At 34.8% G+C, this 17,068-nt stretch overlaps 2 protein-coding genes across 4 annotated transcripts; one reads left to right on the top strand and one right to left on the bottom strand.

Annotated features, from left to right (window-relative positions):
• Positions 1-1,146: 1,146 nt before the first annotated feature.
• Positions 1,147-5,213, top strand: LOC110817492 (Leucine-rich repeat protein kinase family protein). Of its 2 annotated transcripts, XM_022046046.2 has the most exons (3): positions 1,147-1,508; positions 2,175-3,276; positions 3,370-5,213. In XM_022046046.2, the coding sequence occupies exons 1-3, from the start codon at positions 1,460-1,462 to the stop codon at positions 4,856-4,858; spliced, it is 2,640 nt and encodes an 879-aa protein (XP_021901738.1). In that variant the 5' UTR covers positions 1,147-1,459; the 3' UTR covers positions 4,859-5,213. The 2 variants fall into 2 exon arrangements, with proteins under 2 accessions (XP_021901738.1, XP_021901737.1); XM_022046045.2 differs by lacking the exon at positions 1,147-1,508 and having other exon boundaries at positions 1,521-3,276.
• A 297-nt stretch (positions 5,214-5,510) lies between these two features.
• ACS10 (ACC synthase 10) lies at positions 5,511-8,954 on the bottom strand. Of its 2 annotated transcripts, XM_088217581.1 has the most exons (5): positions 8,234-8,954; positions 7,975-8,109; positions 6,776-6,936; positions 6,242-6,688; positions 5,511-6,151 (listed from the first exon to the last, which is right to left on the bottom strand). In XM_088217581.1, exons 1-5 carry the CDS (start codon positions 8,738-8,740, stop codon positions 5,833-5,835), a joined length of 1,569 nt encoding a protein of 522 aa, XP_088073707.1. In that variant the 5' UTR covers positions 8,741-8,954; the 3' UTR covers positions 5,511-5,832. The 2 variants fall into 2 exon arrangements, with proteins under 2 accessions (XP_088073707.1, XP_021901739.1); XM_022046047.2 differs by having other exon boundaries at positions 5,511-6,688; positions 8,234-8,953.
• Positions 8,955-17,068: the final 8,114 nt, after the last annotated feature.

Raw genomic sequence — 17,068 nt, 5'->3', positions numbered from 1 at the left:
AAAATACACCCTAGGAATAGTATAACCTGAAGGCAGAGTAATGATAGCAAACCTAATGTATTTTTTCCTTATCATGTTACCATTGTGAATTCTAAAACATTAAACGATTAAAAATTGTATATTTATTCTGAAACTTTGTATTAATTTAGCTATTGAGAATATGGAGTTTTCCTGTAAAATAACTAAAATTTCATTTTTTTGACCACTATAAAAGGAATTGGGGTAATACAAATATATATATATATATATACATATAGTTTTTATATTATATGTTAAGAAATTATAATAAAATTTTAAAAAAAACAGAGTGCCATGTGCAAGAACCTGGTACAATATTCTTGTAAGAAACATAGTGAAAGAACCAAATTATTATTTTAAACCAGCAGGTAGCATGAGAGGTCTAAAGCTTTTTGGAAGGAGGATTGAAGCTGACGATGGCTAAAAAAATAAGAAGAGGAAGCCCATTTTTTCTCAAATTGTAAGGATCAACATCTAAGAATTTATACATGAAAATAATATGTTCTTGCTATATGGGAAAATGGGTAATGTGTAAAAGAATTTTTTTTTTTTTTAAAGGTAAAAAAGGTTTAAAAAAAAAAAAAAAGGGCCTGGGATTCTTCAATAGGGGACCAGCAATGAAAATGCCAACTCTGTGTTATTGTGTGTAAATACATGGATCATTTTTTTGCTTTTATTGGGGAACAATTATGCTAAATGTCTCTACCAAAAAATACAAATAAAATAAATGTACCAAAAAATAAGAGCGCCCTTAATCAACGGTCAAAAAATCTTTGGTATACTTTTGTTGACCCTTTCTACTAGTAGTCAAACACAAGCAACCAAATTCTCTCAAAGGGTGAAGATAATAATATATTAATTGTTAATAAATTAAACACTGAAGAATAAAAGAGAATTAAAAAGGAGGAAAGAAATAAAATTAAATCCTTGATGGAAAAATCTAATCTGCGTAGAGGAGCTGGTAAGGTCTAAAGGATACTGATATCCAGCTGGTCAGGGATGGATAATCCTTTGACTACCGTCCAACAACTATGTTTTGTTTTTTCCTTTTAAATTTTGGAGTTTTTCTTCTTTATAATACAGTATAATTGTCTAAAAAATGAGGGGAAGAAAAAAAGAAATGGGGATGGCCGCAATTGGCATCTACTTAAATAGCAATAAAGAAGCAGATGAGGGTCTTCTCGAAGTCCCAATCGAAACAGATGTACCAAGAAACTTCAATGCAAAAGAAAAGAACCCAAAAGAAAAGAAAAACAAAGAAACAATCAATGGGACAAATCAAAAGGCATAGTGTTGTTTGTTCTTTTGAGTTTCAGAATATCTTCTCTTGGTTTCTCTTTCAACTCTTTTTTCTATTTTTTTTTTTTTTTCACTTACTCTCTGGTTATTAAGTTAATGGCTGTGGTGTTAATAATTAATTTTGGTTGGTGAGAGAGAATAAATGCCTGCAGTCCAGACAAGCACACACAGGTCCTACATCTACCATGCTGGTGAGTTAACAAATGGGTTTTTTTCCTTAATTTACATTACCAGTCTTACATATACAAATATAGTTGTGTACGCATTTATAGAGAGAGTGTGTAGCATGCACGTGGTTCATCTTCACTTGGTGGCAACCAGAGATTGATGTACAGATAAATGGAGAGACGTCTAAAAAGGGTTCTTATTAAATTTGCTTAGCTGCTTGCTTTTCAACCAAGGCACTTGCTTCTCTCCATTTTCATTTCTTGCCATACTTCTGTGCCTCCTCTCTGCAAATCTGGGTGGTAGAAGCTAAAATTTCTTGTACCCAGATAAAGAGAAAATAACCCAGATCCTGTTTCTCTTGATTGGGTAAATGGGTCTGTGTGTTTTCACATTGCTCCCGGGCTTCACTTCAATGGTAATGGAGATGGAAGTAGAAAATGCTGCTACTTGGTCATGATTTTCATGTTTGATTTGCGATTGGATAACTTGACGACGGAGCAAAATCGTAGTGTTAACAGCAGCCAGGCCAGGAACTGGATCATCTTTTCTATATTGGATCCACAACCAATAATGCCAAACGGGTAGATCCGGTTTATCGAGCATGAGAAGGATTTACCAATTTCTTCTTCTTCTTCCTCCTCCTCGTGCTCCTCTTCTCTTCTTGATCCTCCTCTTCACTTCTGTTGCAGTTACCACGCTTTCTCTGGCCGCTACAGAAAAGGAAATCTTGCTCCAGTTCAAAGGAAACATCACCGACGATCCCTTCAAAAGCTTGGTTTCTTGGACCTCCAGTGGAAACCCTTGCTCAGATTTCAATGGTGTAACTTGCAATCCAGATGGGTTTGTGGACAAGATCGTTTTGTGGAACACAAGCCTCTCCGGAGTTCTGTCGCCGGCTTTATCTGGTTTGAGGTCTGTAAGGGTCTTGACATTGTTTGGTAATCGGTTTTCAGGTAACATCCCACCAGAATATGCACAGTTGCAGACATTGTGGAAGATTAATTTGAGCTCAAATGCATTGATTGGTTCTATCCCTGAGTTCATTGGTGACTTACCAAGCATTCGGTTTCTTGATTTGTCAAGGAATGGATACATGGGACAGATTCCACTGGCTTTGTTTAAGTTTTGCTACAAAACCAAATTTGTTTCTCTATCCCATAATCATCTTTCTGATTCAATTCCTGTATCTATTGCGAATTGTACTAATCTTAAAGGTTTTGATTTCTCTCATAATAACCTCAGTGGTGGATTACCTTCAAAAATTTGTGACATACCTGTACTGGAGTATGTGTCTTTGAGAGGCAATGTGTTAACTGGCAGTGTGCAAGAAGAGATGGTAACATGCCAGAGATTAACACATTTAGATCTGAGCAGGAATTTGTTCACTGGATTGGCTCCATTTGGAGTTCTTAGTTTCAAGAACATGACATATTTCAATGTGTCACATAATGGTTTTCAAGGGGAGATAGGTCAGTTTGGAAGTTGTGAAAGAACAGAGTTTTTAGATGCTTCATGGAATGTGTTAAATGGGGAAATTCCCATTAGCCTTATAAACTGCAAGAATCTTAAACTTTTGGACCTTGAGTACAATTGGCTGAATGGGAGTTTCCCATCTGGGATTGTTGGTTTGGAGAGGCTTTCAGTGATCAGATTAGGTAATAATTCATTACACGGCACTATCCCAGCCGAGATTGGTTCTATGGAGCTGCTAGAGGTTTTGAATTTGCACAATCTTAAACTTTTTGGCAAAATCCCAAAGGAAATAAGCAATTGCAGGATACTTCTTGAGCTGTGAGTGCAAATCATATCTTGAAACATTCTAAATTTTCGTCCTAGCTTGATTTTGATTATTTATCTGATGAATTTTTTAATTGATTGCTGCAGGGATGTTTCAGGTAATGCCTTAGAGGGAGAAATTCCTCAGACTTTATACAATCTAACTAACCTTGAAGTCCTTGATCTTCATGAAAACAATCTCAAGGGAAGCATTCCATCTACTTTGGGAGATCTTTCCGAAGTCGAGTACCTCGACCTTTCAAACAATTCATTTTCCGGGTCAATCCCTTCATCCCTTGGAAATTTGAAAATGCTGGGGCATTTTAATCTGTCCCACAACAATCTTTCAGGTAGCATTCCTTCTGTACCAACCCTCCAGGCTTTTGGGGCATCAGCATTCTTAAACAACCCTGGGCTTTGTGGTGCTCCTCTTGACACACCATGCTCAGGAAGGCGCAATGACACAACCCCTGAAACCAAAAAGACAAAAGTTCTGAGTGTTTCTGTCATTGTTGTCATTGTTGCTGCTGCAGTGATCCTTACTGGAGTTTGTGTGGTAACTATCATGAACATCCGGGCTAGAAAGAGAAGAAAAGCTGATGAGTCAATGGTTGTTGAGAGCACACCACCAGGTTCCCAAGAATCAAATGTTATAATCGGAAAGCTCGTTCTTTTCAGCAAGAGTTTACCATCAAGATATGAAGATTGGGAGGCTGGCACTAAAGCTTTGTTAGATAAAGAGTGTCTAATTGGGGGTGGCTCAATAGGAACAGTCTACAGAACAACTTTTGAAGGAGGAATCTCAATTGCGGTGAAGAAGCTTGAAACACTTGGAAGAATTAGAAACCAAGATGAATTTGAGCATGAAATTGGACGCCTGGGTAACATTCAACACAGGAATCTTGTTGCATTTCAAGGTTACTACTGGTCCTCAACAATGCAACTAATTCTGTCTGAGTTTGTTCCCAATGGAAATTTGTATGATAATTTACATGGACTTGATTATCCGGGTACTAGTTATGGTGGTGGCAATAGTGAACTACATTGGTCTAGGAGGTTTCAGATTGCTCTTGGAACAGCACTTGCACTTTCTTACCTTCACCATGATTGTAGACCTCCAATTCTTCACCTCAACATCAAATCAACTAACATACTTTTAGATGAAAACTATGAGCCAAAGTTGTCTGATTATGGCTTAGGCAAATTGCTCCCTATTTTGGACAACTATGGCTTAACCAAATCCCACAGTGCTGTTGGATATGTGGCACCAGAATTGGCTCAAAGTTTGAGAATTAGCGAGAAATGTGATGTGTATAGCTATGGAGTGATTCTTTTAGAGCTGGTTACTGGGAGAAAGCCAGTGGAGAGTCCAACTGCGAATGAGGTGGTAGTTTTATGTGAATATGTTAGGAGATTGTTGGAAAGAGACTCGGCTTCAGATTGCTTCGATAGACGTCTACAAGGTTTTGCTGAGAATGAGTTGATTCAGGTATTAAAGTTGGGGTTAATTTGTACATCAGAGGTTCCCACAAGAAGACCAAGCATGGCTGAGGTTGTTCAGGTTCTTGAGTCTATCAGATCTGGACAGGAGTCATAGTGGTAATTTGTGTACAATGGGTTATTGAAGCACCTGAGGAGTTGATATTACCAAGTTATTCTTCCAAAAGATCGGAGATATGGTGTTAATAGTTGGGAAGGAAGACAGGGGAAGGGTTTTTTGTGTAGAGAAGACAACTTTCTTTTTTATCACTAGGCCCAAAAAAAAAACAGAAAAATCATTCTTTTCTATCTGTTTTGGCATTGCCATTATTAATTTGTTCTTAGAATTTGTAATTTTTAGAATAAGATGATTCATTAATTTGTATCAGATTTTCCAACAATTATGGAAGGAGTAAAATTGAAAATTTTCCTGGAATGCCTGCAAAATCATATACAGGCAATTGTACGACTTATATTCTTTTTGAATCTTTAAACCACATCAAGACAATAGATGTATAATGTAAAGGACTCAGAAATATACACCAGGCTTGAACTGTCCTTGGCTAAACATGCAAGTAAACTAGAAACTACATCTACGGAGATCTCTAAACGAAGCTGCACTTCCTTGGATTAGTATTCATTAAAATGAGTACTTTTTCCCATCAAAATCAAATTTCTCATTCCCATTTCTTTTCCTTACACAGGGCGCCGGCCATATGTCGACGAATTCACAACTTAGATAGCATTGCCCTCATATTTAACACAAGTAGTACATCAAAAATAATTCTGTCTTTAATCTTTTACAAACAAATGCTCTAATTGTCAAAATTGCATACGAATGCAAAAACAAACAAGAGAGGCCAATAAGTTGCATATGGGAGGACTCTTTACACTTAAACTAAGTTGCTACCACTCACCTCCAATTTCAAGCCTCAAAGCTTCTGAAATATGTACAAATCCTAATAAATATTATGGTAAAGATTGTGTACTGAAATTTGTCCTTGCAGAATGGGGCTTCAAGGCAGCAACCATTAAATAGCCTCCAAGGGAAAAATGTGTAATCTAATTCCATGAAAATAAATCAACAGCACTTCATCCTAGAGATTTACATGTTTCAACAACTGTCCGAATCCGTTCTATTACCACAGGTATATCTTTTTCCTTCAATGTAGTAAAACAGAAGCGAAACCATCCAGGTTCAATACAGTGACAACAAGAACCAGGTGTCACATTGACTTTAGCTGCATTTAACAATTTGTTCCAAAGCTCAAGCTCCCCCTTCTCACTATACGAGGGAATAAACCCACGCATATCAGCCCAACAGTAGAAACCCCCATTGCTCTTTGTGCACTCAATGCCCAGTTCTTGCAAACCTGCCACAAATCGTACATACATTCTTCCAAGTCTTTCCCTGTTAATCTCAATAAACCTTTTAACAAATTCAGTATCGGAAAGCATAGATATAAGCAATTGCTGTGTTGGGGCTGAAATAGATGAGAACCTTGTAAGTTTTCTAGCAGCAGCAAGAACATTTTCATTCAAGGAATAGATAGCTCCCACCCGGAAGCCTGGAGAAGAGAGATCATTTGACAAACCATATACAATATGCACTCTGTCACGGTCAATATCTTCAGATTCAATAATTTCTGCCATGCTCACAAATTCTTCATTCCCATGCGTGGACCCTGCAAATATTTCATTGGAGATTATGTGGATGTTCTTTTCTCTGGCAAAGTCCAGAAGGCTGTAAATTGTTTCTCGATTCATAAGATTGCCAACAGGATTTGATGGATTTGAAGTTATAATCCCCCGCACTTTTAGACCACGCTTCTTTGCTTGGCTAAATGCTCGATCAAGGGCTGTTATACTAATATTGAAATTGTCTGCACTTCGGCAAGGAACATGAATAATCTCTATCCCAGTTCGCCACTTGACATCCCTGTCAAAACTGCAAATAATGTGTTTAGAACTTCAGTTCTCTTATAGAATTGCTGGTCACAAAAATGAGAACTTGGAAGGGTAATAAAGTGATTACTTAGGGTAATATGGTGTGGGAACAAGAAATGCATTTCCAGCATCTGCTAAGCAAAAGCTAAGCATCTCAATTGCTGGTGTTGCACCAGCTGTTAACACTAATTGTGAGGGTTTGAAGGAAACTGCTTTCTCCATGACTTGAGACATGAATCCTGCCACAGCCTGCAGGACTAGAGTTATTGAGTTAAACGCTTCAACGGAAAATTGATTATATACAAAGATGATTGTCCTTAAGAGTGAAAGCACGCCTGTATTAGCTGCCACATCCAATAAAGATGACAAAATTCATCTGTGAAGAATGTTATTTTGTCAATGATATTATCAAGAACTGCAAAGCACTGGAAGATCACAAAAGGCTGTACTTTCAGCAAACCAATTCCAAATACATATATACCAGAACTTGATGGGCTAACTATGATTTGTCACAAAACTAGTCTTCAATTTTGATACTAAATTTTTGCCTAAGTTGAACATATGCATTAATTTTTGGAACCTAATTTTCATCCCAAAAAAATTAAGTTTTGGATTCCTAAGAAATCCAAAAATTATAGTACTTAACAGCAATTAGTCGTCGAATTTAATCAATCAAAAGTCAGCACTTCAAGATTGATTCTCCCATTGAATCAAACTCGATGCCATAGGGTTGACAGTTTTATTTTGAGAAGTAAGATAAAACAACACCTATTTTCATTTTAAGGATACTTCTTTTCACTTTATATTATTGTGATACTGATAATAAAGAAAACAAAGCGATTTTGCTTAACCCAAATGAAAAGGCAAATAATTCTATTACATTGTTTCCTCTCCTATTCTTTTCTTGTGGAAAAGACTTGTCAGGCAAAGTCAATTCCCATTCAGTTCAAAGGCCCTCGTTTTTCCAGCACTTCAGTTTTGCAGTCTGTCATGTCTCTGGATTTTATAGCATCTCTCATCTATATACTAGAACTAAAATCACCCAAATCAAAATACTCTTTTCAAATCAAGAATGAAACCGAACAATACGCCAAAAACATATTAACTTTATCAATATACTTTGAGATTTTAACAAGCCGCCACCATTAAAACTCCATGAATGGAAAAAACTAATTTGAATCTTAATCTAGATACTCTATAGACTATAAGCTACCTAGAGCAAGAATGGAAGCAAATGATCCATTAATCAATGTTCATATGGGTAGACAAAGAGGTGACAAAGCTTACCACTTTCAAATCCATCAAGCCATCAAAGGGTCGATAAGTAGCAATGGCGTTAACATTTAATTCTCTCCTTCCACCACCTAATATCGCTTCCCTAGCATTCTCCGCAAGCCAATCTTTAACCAAATCCAACGACAACTACAAAAACCAAACTCATAAGAAACCAAAAAGTCCTCCATCAATCAAAAACCGTCAAAATTACGAAACATATATTAGAAAAAGAATCAACAGAAAAAAAGAAAGAAAGAAAAAAAAAACCAACCTTGTTCTCGGCTAAACCCAGCTGTATGACACCATCCGGATTACCCAGCTCGTCGTATGGGTCCTCCTCGACCCGTATCAACCCAATATCGTATGGAGAGTCACTACACTTCAATATACTATTTGCCCGACCAGACAAGGAAACGGGTCCTCCCGCTGTTCTCGGCGACAGAAGCGGCCGAGACAAAGACCGTGGCAACCCAGGAAGCTCTGTCAGTTGGCCCGCCGACTGGGATGGAGATTGGGTGGGAGAACCCGTTGCCTTCTCGGACGCAGGAGAGTTGGGGTCTTTGGGTTCATTACGGTGCCGTTTTAGATAGAACTGGAGAAAGTAAAATAGCGCGCAGGGGATAACTGAGCCTAACACCAGCCCTCCTCTCCCTTGCGCCACTCCTTGTAAAGGGACTATGACTCTCATGGCTGTTCCTCCTCCAGCTCCACTTGTTGTTTGTTTCGTATCCGGGTCGGGCTCGGGACTCCGCAGCCGCGAGAATCCGGTTCCGGTCATTACAGTGTAGTCATGAAGACTACTCACTCGGTAAATTTATTCTCATAAGGACGATCGGGTTTGGGCTGGAATAAATGGTTTTTGGTTGGCAATTGCCTGAGAACACAGAGAAGAAGAGACGCAGAAGGAGATAGTTTCGAGGGAGAAGAAGAAGAGGGTGTACAGCCTCTGATTTTGTTTATCATTTTCTCAATTTTTCATTAATAATTTAAAATACATTTTGTGCGCCGTTCCTTGTTTGAGGGGGGAGAAGAAGATTGGATTTTGAGATTTTTTGAGAGGGAGAAAGTGGATTTACGGAAATGCCCCTCCCGTTTTTTGTTTTTTATTTTCAATAAAAAATAATTAAATATTTTAGTAAAAGCCTGAAAATTCCTGCGTTGTGACAACCTGGAAACGCCAGTAGAACAGAGCAATTATAATATGGATTTTGTTATAATTATATTTTATTTTATCAATAATTATTTCTTTTTTAATATTTATTGTCTATAATTCTAATTATTTATTCAATGCATTCCATAATCAGCCAGTAATATTCAAGCAACAATAATGCATACTTTGATAAATATAATAATCAATTGATAGCTAAAATTAGTAAATGAAAATAACAAGACATAATTAAAAATATTGCCAAAATATAATTACACAATTACGTCAAATAAAAATTTAATTTAATTTAATTTTTATATTTGAAAATTTCAAATAGATAAATTATTATGTATTATAAAAATTAAACTTTATTTTTGTATTTAAAATTAAATAGATAATCATTATGTATCTTATTATATTAATTTTTTATATCTTAAAATTGTAAAAGATATAAATAATTATTTTATTAATTTTATATTTCAATACATCGTCTCTACTTTTTCTTTCGAAAAATAAGAAAATTTGATGCTATATTGATTTGAGAAAATACAGGCACCAAAAAATTTCATCTTGACTTGATTTGGCACATGAAATTCTCAAATCTCGTGTAATATCTGATTCCGAAAATTTGGCCTATTTTATAAAATATAAATATAAATAATTAAAATTTTATTTTAATTTAAATTTTATTAAATTATTGAGAAAAAATAAATTATGGGCGAAATTCAAAATAATTTTTTTTTAAAAAATAAAATTTTGAATAAGATAAATGTTTTTGAAAGAAAACTTTAAAATATGGATTAAAATCACAAACAAAAAAAAAAATTGGCCACATGGGATGGCTTAGTCACCAGCCACGGTGAATCAGAGCACACCGTGTGGCAAAACTCGCTGATATCGGCACCACGCGGGAAGCCACGCAAGCAATCTGCGTGTCTGGCAATCCGACGTTCCAGATCACGTTCCCTGTGCACAGACGTCTCAGATATATTTCTCCTTCAGGCACGATTAAATGGTCAGATTCAATTCAATTGTGCGGTCTATATTCATTTTCCGAATAAGAAGGATCAAACGGATGGGAGAGGATCACATGTCCTCGCACGAACAGCCCAGATTGACACGAAGAGAGTATTTAAGCATTGCGTTCTAGGGAACCCTAACCACAGCAAGAAGAAGTGCAGCTAGAAAGGAAATTAACTGTCATCACTGCCGCACCGAAGCCACCGCTGACGCTAAAACAAGTACTTTTTTCCCTTTTCTCACTCAAAATTCAATCCTGAGCCTCTCTATGGCCATATCGGAGCCAAAGAATCGATGAGTGAGCCAGAAATTGTGGACAAATCTCGGCTAAGCCGCTGTGACCAAAATTCGAGGTCCTAAGAGGTGCCGCACCCAGAGACCCTCCTCGCTGGTAAGTTTTAATTTTTTGACTTTTTCGACCAACCGAGACTCCCTAACATATTTTTTCGCAGGGATACGTATAAAACCGACCAAAACTGGTCAGACCGAAGCAAACCACTACTGTGGGCGATGGAGCCAGCATTAGAGCACGGCAGAACCAGTGCCGGAGCATGGCGGAGCCAGAGTTGTTGTGTTGGAACCCTTAAATTTGTTGAAAAAGATTTTTTTAACACTGATTTTAATCTTTTGGTGTATTTTTGAGTACGTGACAAATATTTTAATTTTTACATGAAAAATTTAGAAAACCTGGGGTCTACCAGGAGGCGTAGGAGATAGCACGGTATTTCGAAACACCAATCTTGATAAGAATCCCTCACCATTTTCTTTATTACGGTAAATTGAAGTTTAATAATCAATAATAATGTGTTTTGTGAAAATTAGGAAATCTTAAAATTAATTACAGGTCACTAGTTGAAGCAGAATCGGTCAGTGTATATTTGTTTTAATTTACTATTTAGTTTCTCCTATACTATCTAAAATGCGTATTATTATATTGTGTGTGTTAAATTACTAGTTTTAATTATTTTCTCGATTATTTAGTATACCTAACTACATAGCCCTCATTTGTTGGTTCGTTTTGTAATAAATGTCTCAATTATATTCTCTTGATCTACATACCGTCTCTTTGCATGACTTATTGTTGATTTGTAAATATGATATGTTGATATAAAATTGGTGATTGATTAATGTTGTGAATCTATGTAAAGAAAGGCTTACTAAGTACCTTAGAAAATGGTGGACGGACCTTATATATAAAGAACCCTAATGTAAACATTACCTCAGTCGCACGAGGTTGAGAAGTCCCATACCGGAAGAGTTTTGGAGATATAGTTCACCCTTATACCGGATGGGGTATCGAGGCGATGATTTTTTACACCCATTACCAGATGGGGTATGAGGACAATCGGTTAATTGACAACTTTGGATATTAAGTTCACACGTAAGGGGATATCTCTATGGACCCCCAGAGGTATTAGTAAGCAGATGAAAAGAAAAATTATTATTCTTGCTTACTTGTACATGAAATCATAATATTATTTGAATTATTGTCTTCATAGGTCGTATTTGGAAACTCGTAATGGTAAGTATGGAATAAACGACTTTATGTTACATAAATTTACCTAAATTAAGGGCTCCATTCGTTATTTTACAATTTTTACTAACCTTCGATTTTTCGTATATATGATTAGTGTGATTGTCATATCCAGTCTCGAAAAATTGACCATAAATAAATTTTTTTAATTTAGAGATGTATAAAAAATAAAATAAAATATATTTTATAAATTAATTTAATGAATTTTTTTTTTATTTGGAAAAAAATAAATTAAGGATGAGATTGAAAATAATTTTGATAAAAATGAATGAAAAATTGGGTTCAGTGGGTGTTTTTGAAAGAAAAATAAAAAACTGGGAGTTAGAATATAATTTTAAAAAATTTTGCCACGTAGAACCTCCTAGTCAGCAGGCTCAACGAACCAAAGTGCGCCGCATGGCAAGACACGCTGACTTGATGCCACGCGGGAGGCCACGCTGATGATCTGCATGCCCTGCGATCGAACGGGCCGGATCCGTTCCATCATCAGGCGCAATCAGACGTTCGTGATCAAACACGATGAATAATCCAAATTTATTTTCTCTTTAGGCGTGATTAAATGGTCGAGATCAAACGCGATGAACGCTACAAATTCATTTTCTCCTTAGTCGCAATCGAACGATTGAGATTAAATGCGATGAATGGACCAAATTAATGTAAAATGGGTATAAATATTTCGCATTACACAGAATCTAAACCCTAGTCGTTGCCCCCCGCCCCTCGTTGAATAATGGAGCCGATCCTCGCCCGCCGCTGCACTGGGGCCACTTCCGACTGCCAAAAAAGATAAAAATTCTCTTACCTGCTCATAATTTGATTCTGAGCACCCTTGTGGTCATATCGGAGCAAAACAAACAGCGAGTGAGCCAGAAACCACTAGTAGAGCCACCGCGAGCAAAACCCACAATCGCCTTCGATAAGCCCCTTCCTGATTCTCGTTTCATGCGATTTTTCTATTGTTGTATTCACCGTTCTATTTTCTACAGGTTAACCGAAGAAAAACGTCCAGTCGCGAAGGTGAACTGGCAGAGCCCCCACACCGAAAAATTCTACCACCAGTAGATTTATATTTTTTATTTTTTTCGGCCAACTGAGGTCCCCTAACATATTTTCTCGTAGGGATAAGTATAAAACTAGCCAAAAAGGGCCAAAAACAGCTAAGTCGAGGCAAATTGCCACCGTGAGCGGCAGTGCAGTCATCGGAGCACGGCAATGCCACCGTGCCGAAACCCAAAATTGACCGAAAAAGAATTTAACACTGATTTTAGATTTTTAGGGTATTTTAAGGTACGTGAAACGTATTTTAATCTCGTAGAAATATTCAAAAAATTCGGAGACCGCTAGTAGGCGTAGTAGAAAATTCGATATTTTGAATACCGATTCGAGTAAGAATCTCTCACCTATTTTTTGTTATGAAATTAAAACTTAATAATTGATAATATGATATTTTGTGTAATTTAGAAAACTTTGAGAATAATTACAGGTTACTGATAGAGTCAGAACTGGTTAGTTATTTATTGTTTGTCTAGTTTAACTGATTGTTTGATTTTATAGCTTTAAATGCATGATGATATACTGGAATGATTAAATGATTCAGTTGTGCTTCCTTGATGCACGTATTGTTTATCTTGTGTGATTTACAGTTAAGTTGTAAAACTGAAAATTAATATGTAAACGGAAAAATTGTTTGGTTAAGAGAATTAATGAATTGTTATCTTATTGGATATCCTGGGAGATGGTGGACGGACCGGGTACATAGGAAATCTTATCGTTAATATTGTCTCATAGCAGACAGGGTATTGAGGGATGGTATCTGTGGCGCTCATACCGAACAGGGTATGGGGACGGTCCAACTCATCCTCAAACCGGACGGGGTATAGGGATGGCTCGACTCATCCTCATACCGGATGAGGTATCGAAGAATAATATTTTGGCGCTTATACCAGACGGGGTATGGGAACGACTGGTTAGTTGACAAGTTTATATATATCTTCATGCGTAGTACGACATCCCTATAGACCCCCAAGGATACCAATAAGCAAATAAAAAAGAAAAGTTATTGTCCTTACTCATTTGAATATGAGATTATGATGTTATTAGAGTTATTGTCTTTATATGTTAGTTTTAAAGATCCCGCAACGGTAAGTATACAATAAATAAATTTATGTAATTTAAGAGCTCAATTGGTTATTTTTATGATTTTTACCAACCTTCAGTTTCTGTATCGGTGAGTAGTGTGATATTCTTACTAGGCTAATGTAGCTCACTCTTTCATTAACTATTTCAGATCAAGAGGACCAATATCCAAATTCCGATCAATAAAAGGGTTGTGAATAGTTTACCACCCAGATTTCCTTCAAAAAGTAGTGAAGGTCATCCTAGGATGCTCAGTTCTTTACTTTTCGTTTATTTCTTTGATTTTCATTTGTTCTTTTAAAATAGACATTCTTATAACCCAATTGGGTATTCTAAATTATTGTGTAAGGAATGTAAATCCTAACTTTACTATTTCGCTTTTGTATTCAGTTTATGACTTTATTTCCTTTTAAGTTTTTGACATTTACATTAATATTCTTATTGTGATATGTAGCTTATCCTCTATTTAACTATTTCAGATCAAGAAAACCGATATCCAGATCTTGAATAGCAGGAGGGTTGCGAGTAAATGTTACATCCTGGACTCCATCAAAGTTGCTAGTGGAGGTTAACTCTATAGGATTTTAATTTTATTTATGTTTATATTATTTTAACTTTTTTTATAGGGATATTTCCGTACCCCTATTGAACATCCCAACTTACTGTGTAAGAAATATAAGTTCTAATTATTATTTACTTTCGCTATTTTAATATATTATTTCCCTTAAGGTTTCGGGTCTTTACATCTCGATCCAATCTTAGATGTATTTTTAGAGATAAGATAGGAGTCTAAGTTGCTTCACATTTAACCAACCAATTTTTTTTTTCCAATTCTAACTATTAATTTATCTATTAAAAATAAGCACATTTCTTCTACCTTACCGTGTCGATAGCCTGCAATTTAGGAAGTTGAAAATGCTTAAGTGTCATCATTGAGTGTGAGTTGCGACAAAGGTAATAGTCTTGTGATTTGCAAAGCTGAAGATGCTCACAACGTCACTATTAGATGACTAGAGTGTGAAGATGAACAAGTGATCGCCACGCTCTGATCTCTGGTCGCGTCACTTACCTCCACTTTTTCTTCACATCATCATCTTCCTCTATCTCCGTTGCTCCTGCTTCATAATTGCATCTTACTGAATCATCAATCATCCATAATTGTTTTCCCCTCATCATTGTGTCCTCCATCTGCACCTATAAAAGAAAAATAAAGAAATAAAACCATAACCCCTATTTTCACCATTTATCTCGAAGGAAGAAGAAAAGAGGGAAGGGTCAAATTAACCTCTTCCCCAAAATGGTAATGTCTTGTGGAAGGATTTAATGATTTTTTCAAAATGGCAACATTTTGAGCGAAAAAATAGCTCGGGTTGGGCTTTCTTTTATGCTTAGCCCAAGGAAGAAGGTTTAAAGACTAGGCTTTTCTAAAGCCCAATCCATATGAGAACTTCCTTGGAAGGTTTTGAAAATAAAGCTTTTCGTTCAGAGTTTTAAATATATATACATGCACATATCTACTCTATTCTTATTTAAATAAATTTTATTTTATTGTATTTTTTGTTTTTTATTTATTATTATTTTCTGTAATTATTCTTTCTTTCCTTTTCTTTTACATATTTTTAATTAATAGAATGGTATAAGATATTTCTTTAATTAAACGTCTCTAGATAAAATTAAAGTACTATAAATAGTATTTTTAATTAAATAGTTTTAATTTTACTTTTTTTAACTATAAAATAATTAGTATTTTTTTTTAAATATAAGTTCAAATTTTAGGATAATTTTAATTAAATAATTTTACTTCAAGTAGCAATTTAATTTCATCTTGATTTTTCTTTTAGTTTTGTTTTTCACTTAATTTTATTCTTAAAAATTAACTTGAATTACTTTAAAAAGTAATAGTTAGGAGAATTATTCTTGCTTACATTGAAACATCTCTTAAGATTAAAAATTTAAATTAATTCATTTATATATTTAAATATTTTAAAGTTTTTAAGACGTAATTTAAATTACTTTATATTTTTAAATTTTAAAAATTTATTCTAAAAATTTATAATCGACATTTTTAACTAATAATTATTTCAATAACATATTGATATTGGACCCCGTACATAAGTGGACACTTGTCCATAAAGAAAAATAATGTGCCTTCTAATTTTTAGCCACATTAACTCTTAAGTATTTTTGAACTATGTTTTTTTTATTAAATGTGTAAAATATATGATTTAATGTTCTAATTATATTATGAATGAAGGCCATAGGAATACCTGAAAAAGAATCTGGCCATGTGTAATTTGGTCTTTAATGAGCCCTTCACTTTGTATTTGAAGACAAAAACATCCCCTACCAAATCTCTTCTTTGCCTTTTCCACCAAACTTACCAAGTAAAAATCCCACATACGACAAACACGTATACACGAGTTATGATAGATACAAAAAAGATTAGACTTTTGTTCTCTCCCAGTTATGACTGTAAAGTCTTTCATTTTATTAATACTTAGTTACAGTGGTAACTATCATATTGTAGTTTTAAATAAATAAAACTATTTATGAAAACTCAAATCAACCCCTTTATTATTTTTTTGGTTTAAATACAATTTATATTTTCAAAAATTTTGTTCGAATAGAGTATTATCATTAATATCACATTTAATACATTTACACATTTACTCATATAATAGAAGGTGTATCCACGTTGACATCAAGTTTTAAAAATATCATTAGTATGTTTTGTAGTTTATTTTAAGATAGGTGACATTGATATTGAGATTTTCCTTTAATATTATGTTTTTTTGTTGATGTTTAAAGGAAAAAAAAAAAAGAAAGAGAAGGAGTGGTTGCGAGTGGGGTGACCACGTGATTGTCACGTTAACAATATTTTTAAAATATAATATCTACGCGGATACATTATTTATCATGTAAACATTTATTTAAATGTTAAAAATACTACAATGATAAGGATATATTGAAACAAAAATTAAAAATTTAGGTTGTATTTGAATGGAAAAATAATGCACAGGCAAATTTGAATTTCTTTCTATTATCTCCGAAATTATATTTTTATAAATTATTTTAAAAAATGTATCATAAAATTAAAATTAAAATTAAAAGAAGAGAAATAGTATTTTCTTATAAAAAATACTATAATCTATTGTCAATAAAACTAGAATTTCCAATGAACAATTAATTGAAAATTTATATAACAAATATTTTATTTTTAAATTAAAAACAAAAGGAATAGGTTATTCTGCAATGATGGGTCATGAGAA

This window comes from Carica papaya, chromosome 4 (genome assembly GCF_054855325.1).
Source record: "Carica papaya isolate Zhongbai chromosome 4, ASM5485532v1, whole genome shotgun sequence".
In the NCBI taxonomy this organism is placed as follows: Eukaryota; Viridiplantae; Streptophyta; class Magnoliopsida; order Brassicales; family Caricaceae; genus Carica; species Carica papaya.
Note: the sequence above shows the minus strand (reverse complement) of the source record. Positions and strands in the feature narration are given on the sequence as shown.

What these genes read in the sequence shown, in the direction of transcription:
- LOC110817492 (XM_022046045.2), top strand. Translation starts at nt 2,087, where the DNA reads ATGAGAAGGATTTACCAATTTCTTCTTCTTCTTCCTCCTCCTCGTGCT. An exon ending in TGCAGGATACTTCTTGAGCT is followed by an intron (nt 3,277 to 3,369) that starts GTGAGTGCAAAT and finishes TGATTGCTGCAG; the next exon opens with GGATGTTTCAGGTAATGCCT.
- ACS10 (XM_022046047.2), bottom strand. Translation starts at nt 8,740, where the DNA reads ATGACCGGAACCGGATTCTCGCGGCTGCGGAGTCCCGAGCCCGACCCG. An exon ending in TGGGTTTAGCCGAGAACAAG is followed by an intron (nt 8,110 to 8,233) that starts GTTGGTTTTTTT and finishes TGGTTTTTGTAG; the next exon opens with TTGTCGTTGGATTTGGTTAA. An exon ending in CCCACACCATATTACCCTAA is followed by an intron (nt 6,689 to 6,775) that starts GTAATCACTTTA and finishes CATTATTTGCAG; the next exon opens with TTTTGACAGGGATGTCAAGT.